We start from the raw sequence: 15,644 nt of genomic DNA, 5'->3' as shown, positions 1-15,644 counted from the left end.
GCCTACCTGAGACCCTGTCTCAAAACAATGTTAGTTTAGATAGCATTACTGTAGAAATGAAAAGGTGTAGAACAACATGGCTCCAAGTGGAAACAGCCAGTGCCAACTAGTTCTGAGATTAACCTAAATAACCTTGCATGGACTCTCAGCTTCCTCACAGCTTAGATGGGTGGCCTTGGAACCATTACTCATGTGTAGGGTTAAAGTCTCCAGTCAAAGGCAGAGTGGGACCAGCAGGGCTGTGGCAAACCAGGGTTCTGATCCGAGAGTGAGCAGCAGGCGTGGGAAATGTGACCATCACCTGACAGCCACAGCTTTGCCTGCACCTGCTGCCTGCGCTCAGAGAAAAAGGAGCTGACACAAAAAGGAGACACTCCTGCCCAGGGCCATCATGCATAACTGACTTAGCCTTGACCTGCTTGAGCCAAGCTTGGATGAGGATGGGGGTCCACACATGCCACCTCTCCTCGGTACATGCTGTGGTGCTGTCTGATGCTCTGAAAGCGTGCCCAGCTGGAGCATCTTGGGAGGAAATTGCCTGCGTTAAAATTGCATTTTTTTCTTTATGGTCAGATGAAGTAACTGATTGTTCTTAACCATTTATTTTAGGAACCCATCCTAACCAACCACCCTGCCCTTGGCTTCTGATGTTGTGAGCTGTATATATAAGGTTATAAAATGACTGCACATAAAAAATTCTCACTGGCTACCATTTGTGTTTCAGGCATCCTGACAAAAACAAAGACCCTGGAGCAGAGGACAAGTTCATTCAGATCAGCAAAGCTTACGAGGTACCGTGTCATCCACTGCGGTGCCTCCCTGAGCTCCTAGAAAATGGGATGCAGGGACTGAGGGGTGGCTCAGTATCTCAGCCATGCGAACAGGAGGTGCACGGGTCAGATCTGCCGAACCCACACAAATGCTGCCTGCAAACTCAGTTCTCAGAAGGCTGAGAAAGGCTCCCTGGGGCAAGCTGTCTAGCTAAGCTAGCCTTATCTAAGAGGTCTGGGTTCAGCTGAGAGACTGTGCCTCAGTGAATAATAAGGTGGAGAGGGACTGAGCCTTGGGTCTTGTGTGGGTCACACAAGCATAGGAGCTCATATACATGCAAACAGAAATATGAACACATACACAAGCTGAAAGGAAAGTAGGCCAGAGGTGAGGAGTACTATACCATCCCCTCAGCAGGGCACATTGCTCATACTTGGACCAAGTTTCCTTATGATGTTAGAAAAAATATCTGTCTCCTCCAACGTGTTGAAGCAGGTACCTGCACATTGCAGCTCCTGGAAACCTGGCCCATTTTAAAACCTTTAATAGAATTGTGCACTTCCCAGACAGATGTCTGTTGGGACTGTAGAGACTAAGGTTAAGAATTTGACACCAGTTTGCCTGGTTACACAAAGTTACAAGTCACTTTAAAACACAGCATTTTTTGGGAAGTCTCCAACATGTCGGCTTAAGTAGCATGGCCTAGAATCCACAGAAGCTGTGAGTCCCTGGGTGCCTGATTTGTTAGCATAATGTGCTTCAGCAGACGGTGATGAGGCTGTACGAGACTCATCACCCTAGATTATCAAATTCTAGTCTTCAAAGCTACGTTTCAGCAAAACAAAGTCTGTGCGGAGATGGCTCCTTGGGTGTAGGGCACCTGCTGCTCAGCCCAAAGACCTGTATTCAACCCAGGAACCCATGTAATGGAAGGAGGGAAGTGACTTCTACAAGCTGTCCTGTAACCTTCACACCTGTGCTCTGGCAGATACTAAATAAACATGAATGCAAAAACTGAAGTTAGCTCACACATAAGGCACTGGACTCTTCTCTTTGGTTACTTTTTGACATTCTAGTTTACCATACCTTGGTCCAGTGAGTCTTAATTCCAAAGGTATGGACAGGTTAACGTTCTGTGATGGATCCTGGTGACATCATTTGTGTCAAGTCTCATTTAGTATTACTAGGATGGCTTGGTACTCTGATGTCAACATTACCATATGAAGATCTCAGCAAATGAAATTTGAGGTTTTAATGTTTCTGTTTGGAAGTTTGAGATTAACTTCTGTGTTTTTTTGTTTGTGTGTGTGTATTTTGTGGGCCTGCACGTGCCACAGTACTCATGTAGAGATCAAAGGAAAACTTGTGTGTGTTGGCTCTCTCCTGCCATGTGGATTCTAGGAATGGTCAGGACATAGTCTCTCCCTTCTTTCCTCTCTCCCCATCCCTGCAACCTTGCTGGAATTTGGACCCAGCATTCCTGCTATACGTTGATTAGAAATCTACTTCTAAGCCAGGTGCAGTGGTATGTGCCTGTAATCCCAGCACTAGGGGAGGCAGAGGCAGGTTTATCTCTGTGAGTTTGAGGCCAGCCTGGTCTACAAAGCAAGTCCAGTGCAGTCAAGGCTACACAGAGAAACCCTACATCAGAAAAGAAAGAAAAAAGAAAAGAAATCTTTTAGGCTTGATACAGAAAAGCCATTTAGAGCTGGGGTGTGGCTCAGTGGTAAAGAGTTTGCCAAGTGTACACAAGGCCTGCCTTCAGTCCTCTGACCCAAAAGAAAAGCAGTGAGAAAGGATAGTCCTTTTGTAAGCACTTCATCCTTTAGACTCATCATCTTCTTACAGATTCTGTCCAATGAGGAAAAGAGGACAAACTATGACCATTATGGTGATGCTGGTGAGAACCAAGGCTACCAGAAGCAACAGCGCGAGTATCGTTTTCGCCATTTCCATGAGAACTTTTATTTCGATGAATCGTTTTTTCACTTTCCTTTCAATTCGGAGCGGCGGGACTCAAATGATGAGAAGTACTTGTTGCACTTTTCACACTATGTGAATGAAGTGGTTCCCGACAGCTTCAAAAAGCCCTACCTCATTAAGATCACGTCAGATTGGTGCTTTAGCTGCATCCATATCGAGCCTGTCTGGAAAGAAGTGGTCCAGGAACTGGAAGGACTGGGTAAGTCATTTCCTCATTAGGATACATTTATAGGAGGTGACGCGTGTCACGCTTTTTTTTCTTTTTTAAGATCTATATATTTTGTGTGTATTGAGTGTTCACCTACATGTATGTATGTACACTACATGCATGTGATACCCATGGAAACCAGAAGAGGGCATTAAATTCTGGGGAACTGGAGTTAGAGGTGCTCTATTTACATGTATATACATGTATGTATATATGCTCTATTTACATGTACACTTACATGCCAAAAGAGGGCATCAGATCCATTATAGATGGTTGTGAGCTACCATGTGGTTGCTGGGAATTAGACTCAGGACCTCTGAAGAGCAGCTCTTGACCACTGAGCCATCTCTTCAGCCCCAGGAGGTGCTCTCTTAACTGCAGAGGCATCTCTAGGCCATCATTCATTAATTTGATGGGGTATTGAAGAAAGGGAACAATCGGTATGCTTCCTTTCCATACTGACTGATCTTCCAGGGATGTTTATGGAGAGAGTCGATATATTAAGCTACTTTTTTTTTTAGTATGTTTGAATGTTTTGCCTACATGTGTATCTGTGCATCACTTGGATGCCTGGGCCTGAGAATGCCTGAAGAGGTGAAGGGTTCTTGGGAACTGGAGTTACAGTAGGTTGTGAGCCACCATGTGGGTGGTGGGACTTGAACCCAGGTCCTCTTCAAGAACAAGTGTTCTTACCCACTGAGCCATTTCTCTAGCCTCTATTTTCTTAAAGGTATGTACCACTAAGCCTGGCTCTTTTCTTTTTTTTAATTCTTAAACTTTTTATGTATTATTTGGAGGGAAGGATAGGAGTCTTCTGCTGTGGTATTCATGTAGAGATCAAAGGACAACTCTGAGGAGTCAGTTCTCTCCTTCTACCTTTTGTGGATCCTGAGGACCGAACTCAAGTTGTCAGTGCCTTTATTGGCTGAGGCATTTTGCTGGCCCATCACTGTCCTTTTGCTTGATGGATTTGAAACTTTATCTATGTAGTATCCAGGTCCTTCCTTAGAAAGCTGATAATACAGGTGAGAAACTAGAAAGGCACTGGCTAACTAAAGCCAGGCCCAAGCACCCACTAGAATGCCAGTGATGATTGCAGATGTATGGAACCTGTGGCCTTACTTTATGTAATAATTTGCTAGGACTGCCATAACTAAATCCCACAGCCTGGGTAACCTTAAAAACAGGATTGAGGGCTGGGTGCTATGGTACACACCTGTAATCCCAGCACTCTGGAGGCAGAGGCAGGTAGATCTCTGTGAGTTCAAGGTCAGCCTGGTCTAGAAAGCAAGCCTAGGACAGCCAAGGCTGCACAAAGAAACCCTGTCTCAAAAAAATAAACAAACAACAACAACAACAAAAAAAAAAAAAAAACAGGTTTGACCAACCAACATTTGGGTGGGGCAAAAAGAGGAAGATTGCCCCAACCTCAAGGTCAGGCTCGGCTACATATTTGAGCTACAGGGTAGTTGGGGCTATGGAATAAGACCTTGTCAGAAATCCAATCAAGACGGTTCTCAGAAGGCAGACTGCCTGTGCCCCTGCCTCTTCCTGTGTTGGGATTAAAAGTGTGGGCTACCATATCAACCCTATCCTTCATCATTCTTCAGTACTTGGGGCCAGGACAATATTAGTGATTCAGAGAGAATATGTTTTAGGTAATTTCTCAGTGTTGATGTTACTGAGGGTGTGTGTGTGTGTGTGTGTGTGTGTGTGTATTCTATAGCCACCTATAGAGAGAACCATTGGGTAGTTTTATAAAGGAGCAAACTCAATCCTAGGAGCCATAGTTCTCTGAAAAGAGTAGATGTCTGGAAATCATGGGGTCATTTGTTCTAAGTACCTTAAGTGTGCTATGCAGAAGCACTTGTACAAGGGCAAAGGCAATGGGAAGTTGTTTGCTCTTGTGTATAGCACCTGAGCAGAGGGGAGGGGAGGCACTGACCTGATAGCTTCCTGTGTGTCCTTTGCTGTGTTGGGTGGTATAGGGAAACTGATCTGGGAGCAGTGAGGAAGCTAAACCTCAGCACTGTAGGACCAAGGGCTATATTACATTTCATAGTTTACATTTTCATTTTGCATGTGTGTATGCGCATACACACAGCACAAATGGAGGTGAAAGGATGGCTTTAAGTTCTCTCCTTCCACAATGTGGATTGTGGGCATGGAACTGAGCATAACACTTGGCAGCAGAGGTCAGAAAGATGTGAACAAAGACTAGAGACCACAAGGCAAGAGATGCAGGCAGTCACCAGGAGCTGGAAAGGGCCCAGATCTAGGTTCCCTGCAGCTTGCAAAGGAAGCCAGCCCCCCTGACACCATGACTCAGGCCTGTGGGATAAGCTGGACTCCCTGTCTCCAGAACTTTAAGGCAAGAAATTGACGTGGTGTGTTGTAGCCTGGTGCCATAGCCAAAGCAACCCATCGCTGCCTATCAGAAGGAACCTGTAGGAGTCAGGGATAAAGGAGGGTCATGAAGGACTCCCTGGGATCACTTGGATGATAGCAGTATTGGAGGGCTTAGTCTGAGAGGCCCAAACTGGTGACTGGAAGTGAGGGGAATCTGAACTCAGACCTTGATTGTCTCCTATCTCTGTTGCTGTCTGGTTGTTTGTTTTTATGAGACAGGATGTGTCTAGCCCTAGCTGTCCTGAAACTTGCTATGTAAATCAAACTGGCCTCAAATTCACAGATATCTGCCTGCTTCCACCTCCCAAGTGCTGGGATAAAAGGTGTGTGCCACCACGCCAGCAAAAGCTGTCCTTTAATCTCCACATCCATACCATGGGGTGCACGGGGCAGAGCTCATGTGTGTATGCACATACCAACAACAGTAATAACAGTAAGTAATGGAGTGGAACGCTAGAGAGAAAGACACCCAGTATCAGCCTCTAGCATCCACATGTAAAGTGTTGGTGAGTACACACACATATATATACATCACATAAGACATAGGCACACACACAAATCTGTGCTCAGAAGTGGGTGGATCTTGAGGGTTGCTGGCTGGCCAATGTAGCATAATCAGCAGGTCAGAAGCCAAGAAGGATACACTGTCTCCAAAACTACAGTGGCTGGCACCTGAGGAATGACAAGGTTGACCTCTGCCCTCCATATTTGTACACAGGCTCTTATATATGTGTACACATGCGCGCATGGGCACACACACGCAGTATAAAGTGTCGAGTGTGACACTAGGAAAGCAGTTGGTTTCTTCCTGTCTCCTGTACAGCTCCATGTGTAGGGAAACATTGGTTAGCCTTTAATCCCAGCACTCAGGAGGCAGAGGCACTGTGAATTCAAGGCTCGCCTGGTTTACAAATCAAGTTCCAGGCCAGCCAGGGCTGTAACACAGAAAAACCCTGGCTTGAAAAACCAAAAAAGAAAGAAAGAAGAAAAGAAAGCAAAGAAGGAATTGGTCAAATAAACGGATGGCCAACTTTGATTGAGCACCTACTATGTGCCTGGCTCTGTTCTGATACACCCCTGACTTCCTTGGAGCCTTCATTCTAGAAGGGGAAGACAGCCTGGAAATAATAAGCAGAAAAGGGCTTGTGCATGCTAAGCTAGAGGCTGAGAAGCAGGCGTGGGGGTGGAGCTGAGTGGCAGCATGTACTGCTCAGGACCCTGATGCTGTCCTCTGGGACTGCTATAGAAGCAGTCAGTTGTGGAAATACAAAGCAAGTGGGTGTGGGGGAATGCTGCATGTGGGGAACACAGCTTTAATACAGGCTGATGTAAGCCTCCTGAGGACGATTTGAAGTCGGGGAAGGTTACAGAGATGCCAGTGTGCCAGGTTGCTGTAGCATCCTTGCATTGTCAAAGATGACCAAGGATGCTGGGGCTGGAGGAGGAAAAAGACAGGACCAAGAAGCATGTCACAAAGAATCACATTGTCCTTTTTTGTAGACCATGTTTTCGGTCCAAGTGGAGTGAGTTCTTCTTTGCAGGGTTTGCACAGAGTAGTGTGTGATTCATGTAAAGGGAACAATTTGCTCCTTATGTTAAGAACAGGCTGCAACAAGAAAGACTGGTTAGGAGGTCACTGTAGCCACCAACCAGGATGGATAAGGAAGCTGAGTGCAGTAGTACACACCTGTGGTAACCCAGGCACCTGGGGAGCCAGAGGCAAGAGGATCACTGTGTTTGGGGTTATCCTTGGCTACATAGTGAGGTAGAAGGAGGGGGAAGAGGAAGACAGTTATAGAAGTGATCAAAGCTGCTGCGTTGGCATTTTCTGAAGAGAGAGCCAGGAGGTTTGCTGGCAGATTGGATGTGGGTGTGAGGGGAGGGAAGGGTGGCTGTCTGTCATTTGGGCTGTGTAATGGGAGGAAGGGAACTGTAATATTTGGACTGGCAAAGGCAGTGGTGGACCGGCTGTGAGAGGAGACCAGGATTTCAATTTCAGGTGCTTGGCACTCAAGTCTACCAGCCAGCCCAAAAATGTCTCCTTCTGGCTGTTCATCTTGCATTTGGGAGATATACCGGCTAAATGAAAGAATAAGAGAAGACACTGGTGTTAAGCAAAGCAAGTGTCAGGTGAAAAGAGAGCTGTCAGGTGGCCCCACTCTGTTGCATGTGTCCTCATGCATAGGCAGAAAGGAGTTAACAGGTAATTACCAAACTACTAATAGCTCAGCTCGTATGGTAAGTGGGCTCTTGATGGTGTTAACTTTGTTCACTTTTTTTTAACTAACATTCTTTTTTATTTATACAGTATTCTGCCCACCTGGTACCAAGAGGGTACCAGATCTCATTATAGATGGTTGTGAGCCACCATGTGGCTGCTGGGAATTGAACTTAGGACCTCTGGAAGAATAGACAATACTCTTAACATCTCTCCAGCTCTGTTCACTTTTTTTAAAGTGTTTTTTTTTTTTTAATTAATTTTGTAGGTGTGTTTGTGTACATCATGGTATGTGAAATGCCAAAGAATGTGTGTGAAGGTCAAAGAACACATTTTGGGAGTCGGTTCGTGCTTCACACCTTGTTTTAAGGCAAAGTCTGTCTTGCTTCTTCGGTGCAGTGTGCTCCAGGATAGCTCGCCACAGGCTTCTCTGGTTCTCTGCCTCCTGTCTCTCCACAGGAGCACTGAGACTACAGTGCACACTACTCCGTCCGTCTTTCCACCCAGGTTCTGCAGGTCTGAACTCAAGTCACTGGGCCTCTGTGGCAAGCTTTTTACCCACTAAGCCAGCTCCTTGCCTCTTGTTTCACTTTGAAAAGAATGTGTAGCCTTGTTGGTGGTGCACTTTAGTCCCAGCACTCAAGGGGCCAGCTAGGTCGACCACAGGCTTATGTATTTGAATACTCAGTCATCAGGGATTGGCAGTTCTTGAGAAGGTATAGGAGGTGTGGCCTGGTTCGAGTAAGTGTGGTTTTGTTGGAGGAAGTCTGTCACCATGAGTGGAGGTTTCAAAAGCACCAGTCAGGCTCAGTGGTTTGCTCTTCCTGCTGCCAGCATCCGAATGTAGAACTGTCAGCCACTTCTCCAGAACCTTGTCTTCCTGCATGCTTCCATGTTCCCTGCTGAATGGGCTAACCCCCTGAAACTGAATACTTTATGTTCTGAGTTGCCGTGGTCATGGTGTCTCTTCACAGAAGTGAACACTGAGACACAGTGTTTGTCTATGTAGCCTTGGCTGGGTGGAACTTAATGTGTAGACCAGGCTGGCCTCAAACTCACAGAGATCCACCTGTTTCTGCCTCCCGTGCTGGGATCAGAGGTGTGCGCCCTCATGCCTGGCCAACATGGACATCTCTGTACTACATGTGTGCCTGGTGCCGGAGGGGACCAGAGACAGTGTTTGATTCTCTGGAACTGGAGTCACAGACAGCTTAAGTCACCAAATAGAGGTTGGGAATTGACCCTAGATCCCAGTGCAGCCAGTGTTCCTAACTTCTGACCCATCTCTCCAGCCCCCAAAATTAGCATTTATTTTTATTTCATTTAATTGTTGTTGGAGGGGGACATACAGGGAACAGCAAGCATGTGGAGGTCAGAGGGCAACCCTATGGCACTGATTCTCTTCTCCCACCAATCCATGAGTGCCAGGGATTAGACCCAGGTGATCCATCTCATATATCAAGCACATTTACCCACAAGCCATCTCACTGGAAAACTTGTATTTTTCAGTGTCTCGATAAAGTAATGTGTGTAAAGGGGGTGTGTTGTTCCCCAGGGTGAGCTGTGACTGTCTCCTGTTGCTAAGTCATAGGCAGTGGTGGCGGGTGTTGAGTCGTTGGACCCTTGGTTGTTCATACATGTTTTTGGGTAGGAATATGGTATACAGATTGCTCTCTCTTTTTTGTACTTACTTACTCTGTGTGTGTGTGCGTGCATGCTTGTGTGCACAGGAAAGTGTACAAAGGTCAGAGGGCAACCTGTCAGAGTCATTTCTCTCCTTATATCTTGTGGGCTCCAGGGATGGACCTCAGGCTTGACAGCAAGCTCCTTTATCTGCTGCACCATCTCTTTGGTTATTGGTTTTGTTTTGTTTTTTTTCTTAAGAATTTCCTTGTAACCTTCCAAAACTAGAAATAGCAGGCTTAAAAGATATTCAGGTTTGCAATTATTTGTAATTGATTGTTCTATAGAAAAGCTGACCAATCTAGAATTCTAAGAGTAAAAGAATGTTAAACAACCTATTAGAAAAGTATTTATTCCAGACTAGTTGGGTTTCGGCTTCCACTGTAAGGGAATTGTCAGCATCCTTCCTGCCAGAGTCTCAGAAAGGCTTCATGGAACTCTTCCATGCTTTTCAGGTGTGGGGATTGGTGTTGTCCATGCTGGATACGAAAGACGCCTGGCCCATCACCTGGGAGCGCACAGTACCCCCTCCATCCTAGGAATCATCAATGGGAAGATCTCCTTCTTCCACAATGCAGTGGTTCCTGAGAACCTGTGGCAGTTCGTGGAGAGTCTTCTTCCAGGGAACTTGGTGGAGAAGGTGAGTGTCCCCTGAGAATGTAGCTGGCTGCCAGCTGGAACCTTCCAATCTTCCCTCTGAGCAGAAGAGTCACATACATTTCATTACACCAAATCATATGGTGAAGCCTGAGGACACTGAAGGCTGAAGCAAAAGAACAGAGCAGAGAGAGCTCACTGCTGTTAATAAGCCACTCACAGGTCTTATATCACAGGAACCTGATCTGAAGCCACAGTTCATTTCCTAAACAACAACAAAGTTAGCTCATGTGGTAGAATTTATGGCTCATATATTTGTTCATATGCGTGTATTTGTCCAGTGAAAATATGAAAATCAGTTTATACTTTTACATTTTTTAAGGATCATATTTACCAAAACCACCAGATAGAGTAAACCAGATGTTATTTCTGGAACTTTAAAAGCTTAGTGAGGAGCCAGTCATGGCGAACATGTCTTTAATCCCAGCACTTGGGAGGCAGAGGAAAGCAGATCTCCGTGTGTTTAAGGCTAGATAGGACCTATATATCGAGTTCCAGGACAGCGAGGACTACATGGAGAAAATTTGTCTTAAAAACAAAAAATAAAAGCTAACTGAGGGCTGGGGAGCTGGCTCAGAAGGTAAAGGGACTTGCTGCCAAGTCTGACACCTCAGTGTGATGCCCAAGGACCTGCATGGTAGAAGGAGACCCGACTCCTGCAAGTTGCCCTCTGACCCACATATGCTCGCAGAGCTGTTGTACCCACACACATACACAAAGTAAATAAATGTAATTCTGGTGGTGGTGTTTGAGACGTGGGTCCCTTCAAAACTGCACGCACCCTTACCACCGAGCACCCTCCAGCACAGCCTGAGCCATTTTCACAGGACGAGCACTGCGTGCCTTCTGGTAAAGTGTGCTCTGGGGCTGAGGGCACGGCTGTGCTTAGAAATGCCCTGGATTCAATCCCCAGTGCTCCGACCAAAAAACAAACAAGAAAGAACAACTGGAGAAGTGACTTTATAATATGGTCAAGTAAGTCTTTCATACAGATTTTAATCTGTCAGAGTTTGTAAACAAACGACATCTATGTCTCCATTCTTCTAGTGGTTTTGTCAAATTAAGACAAACCAATAAGTGGCAAGCCAGGCACAGTGGCACACGTCTGCAATCCCAGCACCTGGGGAGGCAAAGGCAGGTGGATCTCTGTGAGTTCAAGGCCAGCCTGGTCTGCAAAGCGAGTGCAGGACAGCCACGGCTACACAGACAAACCCTGTCTCAAAAAGCAAAAAAAAAAAAAAAAGGATGAGTGGCAGAGGCAAAAGGATCTCTGTGAGGTCAAGCCTGGTCTACTTAGCGAGTTTCAGGACAGCCAGGTCCAAATAGACCCTATCTCAAAAAAAGACAAAAGAGGTGACTTGTCTGCATTTTTTAAATAAACAACCTTTATATATAATGTATTTATCCCTGACAGAAGTATAATATAGTTGTTGAGAATTAAATATTGGATGAAAAAGATGCCTCAGCAGTTAAGAGCGCTGGCTACTCTTGCAGAGTACCTGGGTCCAGTTCCCAGCATCTACATGGCAGGTCATAACCATCGGAGCTCTGGTTCCAGTTCTGGGGAATTTGAATTAATTATTACAACTAACCTTCTATTTCCAATTTAAGGTTACAAATAAAAACTACGTGCGATTCCTATCTGGCTGGCAGCAGGAGAATAAGCCTCATGCCCTCTTGTTCGGCCAGACACCAGCAGTGCCCCTGCTGTACAAGGTAACTCATCTCTGGGAGCAGCGCCTTGTTTTGCTGGCGGGGAGCCAGCTGTGCACCACAGCTGTAGCCTGCTTCTGTATAATCAGATAGTGGAGCATCTCTAGTTTAAAGAGCTGAAATCAGAAGACTCTTGAACATCAGTGCCTTGCCCTGACCTCATGTGACAAGTCACAGTCAAGACACAGGCACACTAAGATGTATACAATTGTCTTCACACCGTGTATAGAAGTTGTGTGTGTAACATACAGATTTTGTGTTTAAATTTGGTGCTGTCCCAAGAATACTTCATTGTGGATATGCTAGTATTCCAAAATCTGAAGGAGCCTGAAACATTTTGGACTCAAGTGTTTTAGATAAGGGTGCTCAGCCTGTGGTAGTTTATTGCTGGGATGGACATGGACACACAAATACACATACATGGACTTGCACACACATACACACACAAGAACACACACATGCACCCAGGCAAGATTTCAGCCTATGATTATCTTATTTTATCTCTTGAGAAATGTATTTTTGTGCGTAGACTAGAATACCATAGAATGTCTGAAGTAGATGTGTGGGTGAGGAAGACTCACAGGCTCCATAAACTGACAGCTCATGCTAGCCATTGACACTAACAGGTCCCGCTTGGTTTGTAAGCTGGATGCCAAGCTGTCCGTTTCATTTCTATCCTCTCTTATGCCCTTATAGCTGACGGCCTTTGCATACAAAGATTATGTGTCGTTTGGGTATGTGTACGTTGGCTTGAGAGGCACAGAGGAGATGACCAGGCAGTACAACATCAATGTCTATGCGCCCACCATGCTGATCTTTAAGGAACACATCAACAAGCCTGCTGATGTGATCCAGGTACGTGAATGTCACCGCATGTCCTTCATTTTACCTCCGCCTTCATGTGAAAAAGCAACAGAATTGAACTTTAAAGCAAGTTTTTAGTCTCAGCACTGGAAGGATCAGGAGTTCAAGGTCATTCTCAACTACATAATGAGTCTGAGGTTAGCCTGAGCTACCATGATGAGACTTTGTCTCAGAGAAAGAGGCCTCAGGATGGCTCATCAGGCTTGCTGCCAGCCCGATCCCTGAGTTCTATCCCTGGGACCCACGTGGTAGGAGAAAACCAATTCCTGCAAGTCAGGGAGAAAGACAAAACAGCCAACAAACACGAGAAACTCATTTGGCATTTTTCTTTCTACCAATGCAATAAATTTTGTTTTGTTTAGTTGTTTTAATCTGACACAATGGTGTTTTGCTTTAAAAAAATTTTGTCTCATGTGGCACATACCTGGAATTTGAGTACTCTGAAGGCTAAGGCAGGAAAATCTTGGTTTGAGAGAAGAGGTGTTTGTAGATTTTTGGGTTTTGTTTTCTAGACAGGGTCTCACTCACTATATAAACCAGGCTGACCTAGAACTCACAGAGATCTGCCTCTGCCCCTGCCCCAGCCCCCTCTGCCGCCTGAGTACTTGGATTAAAGGTATGCACCACCATGCCCTCTGACCCTTGACTCTTAAGAAAATCTGCAGTAAGTTTTATTACGTGTTCTATTTGGGGCCTGGAGAGATGACTCAGCAGTTAAAACACATGGGTTACTCCGGAGGACCCAAAGTTCTAGAGTTCATTCAGTTCCCTGCACGTGTGTTGGGTGGCTTAGAGCCACCTCCAGTTCCAGTTCCAGGTGATCTGACAGTCTCTTCTGCACCTGTGGTTGCCTTCACTCACATGTACATACCCACACAGATATGCACATAATTACAAGTAACAATAATGTGCTTCATTTTGGTCATTTCATTTCATAAACACTTCGTTGCCTGAGTGCTGTGTAGTGAATACAGTATTCATTGGGCCATCCATAGTTAGGCCTCTAAAGTGGTTCAGTCGAGGGAGGAGAGACAGTCTCTACCCACTATCATGGGCAACTTGTTCAGCATACGGGAGGGTCTGAGACTGGAAATAGGGAAGTTCATTTTGTGAGGTAGAACCAGACAGGGAAATGGCTGATAGGGAAAGAAGACAACAGATTCATCTTAGGCATGCTTAGAGCTGCCTATAGCAAATGCTGTCGGGTGACTCTTACACAGGTGGACAGAGGACAGTTAGGAAAGGCAGGTGGAAGCTGGGTTCGTGGCAGCACCTATAATTTCCACACTTCGAAGGCTGAGAAAGTTGGGAATTCAAAGCCAGCTCAGGGGGCAATAGGACTCTGTCAGCAGCGGATTTGTTAGGTGCTGGCCCAGCACTGTAGAAGGGAGGAAGGGCTGGCCTGTGATCCCAGCATTCAGGAGGTAGAAGCAAAAGGACGGAAGTTCCAGGACATTCTCAACTGGCACAGTGAGTCCAGGCCAGCCTGGGTTACTTGAGCCCCTATCTCAAAATGTTTTAAAGAGGTAGACAGGTAGGAGATAGAGGTTGGAAGGTTGTGAGGTTATCAGTCAGTGGTTGGCTTTTAATGATTACAGTTTTTTTAAAATTCACATTTGCTTATGTGTGTATATCTGGCACATTCCTGTGTTTGTGTGAAGGTCAGAGAATATCTTGTGGAAATTAGTTCTTTGTTCCACCCGGTAGGTTTGGAGAATCAAACTCACATTATCAGGCTTTCTGTCAAGTACCCCTATCAACTGAGCCATCTCACTGTTAGCTCACCCTTCTTCGTACTGGTGAAACAGCAATTGTGTTCAACTCTGTCTGCTGATTTAAGGAATACAGTAGGTGCTCAAATATTGACCTTGTAGCACCCAGCAGCTTTGCAAACACTTCAATAGTCAGTCATTTATCTGCTCTGTCTTTAGGGTTTGCTAAGTACACAATAGCCTCCTGAGGCTGATGGCTGGTTAGCACCTCCTATGTGATGTCTGCCCTTTGAAATGCATGAAAGCCATAACAAAGCAGTCTGCTCTTCATTCTTGGTAACTGTTTGGGGAGGGGCTGGGAGGTGACTGTATGAAGCCCTGAATTTATGTGGTGACACAAGCCTGAAATCCCAGAACTAGGAAGGTAAACAGGGAGATCAGGAGTCCAAGGTCATCCTCAGCTACATAACAAGTTGGGTTCCAGCCTGGGCTACATAGGACTCTGGCTCTAAAGGGGTCTGGGAGCTGGACATGGTGGCACATGCAGAGACAGGTGGATCTTTGTGAATTTGAGGCTATCCTGGTCTACATAGTAAGTTTCACGCCAGCCTGCCTACATAAAGACCCTGTCTCAAAAAACAAAAGCTACTGCTGTGCTGTTTGGGTGTTTGTTGTATCTTTTTGAGGAGACTGACTCTAGCACTTTGAGTGTTAAACCAGTGTTCTGCCACTGAGCCACCGCTTAACCCTGGGATTTATTTTGAATTGTTTAGTTTGCTGTCAATCCTAAGTGGAAATATATTTGTGTAAAATTAAACCTGACTGCCTCTTTCAAGCTGTTAGTCTAAAACAGTCTGCAGAGTAGAAACCACCTGACAGCTCCACATTTCTTGCCTGGTGATGCTGCTTTAGCCAGGGTCAGCTGCAGTCTTGAGAAGCTTGGGAGGAAAAGTCCATGTGCAGTGTGAAAACTGAGTGCTTGTTGCTGTTTTTCTCCAGGTTCGAGGGCTAAAGAAGCAGGTCATCGAGGACTTCATTGCCCAGAACAAGTACCTGATGGCGGCCCGGCTCACCAGCCAGAGACTGTTCCATGAACTCTGCCCTGTGAAGCGGTCTCACCGACAGAGGAAGTAAGAAGTCAAGGCTCTGCCTCTCACTGAAGTTGGGGGGAGCAGCGCTGCCTTGCTTCGGGGCAGTCAAACCTGTAAGGTGGGGTGGGGTACCTTAGTCCAGGGCACCTTTAGGACACATGGTAAAATTATAGACGGGGCCACATTATCCAGCAGATACCTGGAGGGCCCAGGGAGGCACGGGCACTTGCTGTTGAGCCTGACCATCTGAGATCTGTGTGGTGGAAGGAAAAGAGTGACCCCCACACGCCGAGATAGATCACACACAGCTTAGGATAAACCTCACTAATTTACCA

The 15,644-nt window shown here is 45.9% G+C and overlaps 1 protein-coding gene across 2 annotated transcripts in view; it reads left to right on the top strand.

Moving 5' to 3' along the window:
- Positions 1-15,644, top strand: part of Dnajc16 (DnaJ heat shock protein family (Hsp40) member C16) — a 32,367-nt gene that overhangs the window by 6,208 nt on the left and 10,515 nt on the right. For both annotated transcript variants that reach the window (XR_008720585.1, XM_055611269.1), the window contains exons 3-8: positions 725-791; positions 2,620-2,953; positions 9,728-9,912; positions 11,541-11,645; positions 12,339-12,497; positions 15,218-15,348. Coding sequence is in view for 1 of the 2 variants with exons in the window: in XM_055611269.1 (XP_055467244.1) it covers positions 725-791; positions 2,620-2,953; positions 9,728-9,912; positions 11,541-11,645; positions 12,339-12,497; positions 15,218-15,348 (981 nt within the window). In the remaining variant the exon portion in view is untranslated. The remainder of the gene's footprint in view (positions 1-724; positions 792-2,619; positions 2,954-9,727; positions 9,913-11,540; positions 11,646-12,338; positions 12,498-15,217; positions 15,349-15,644) is intronic.

This window comes from Psammomys obesus, unplaced genomic scaffold (genome assembly GCF_907164565.1).
Source record: "Psammomys obesus unplaced genomic scaffold, mPsaObe1.curated_primary_1811, whole genome shotgun sequence".
NCBI classification, from domain to species: Eukaryota; Metazoa; Chordata; class Mammalia; order Rodentia; family Muridae; genus Psammomys; species Psammomys obesus.
Note: the sequence above shows the minus strand (reverse complement) of the source record. Positions and strands in the feature narration are given on the sequence as shown.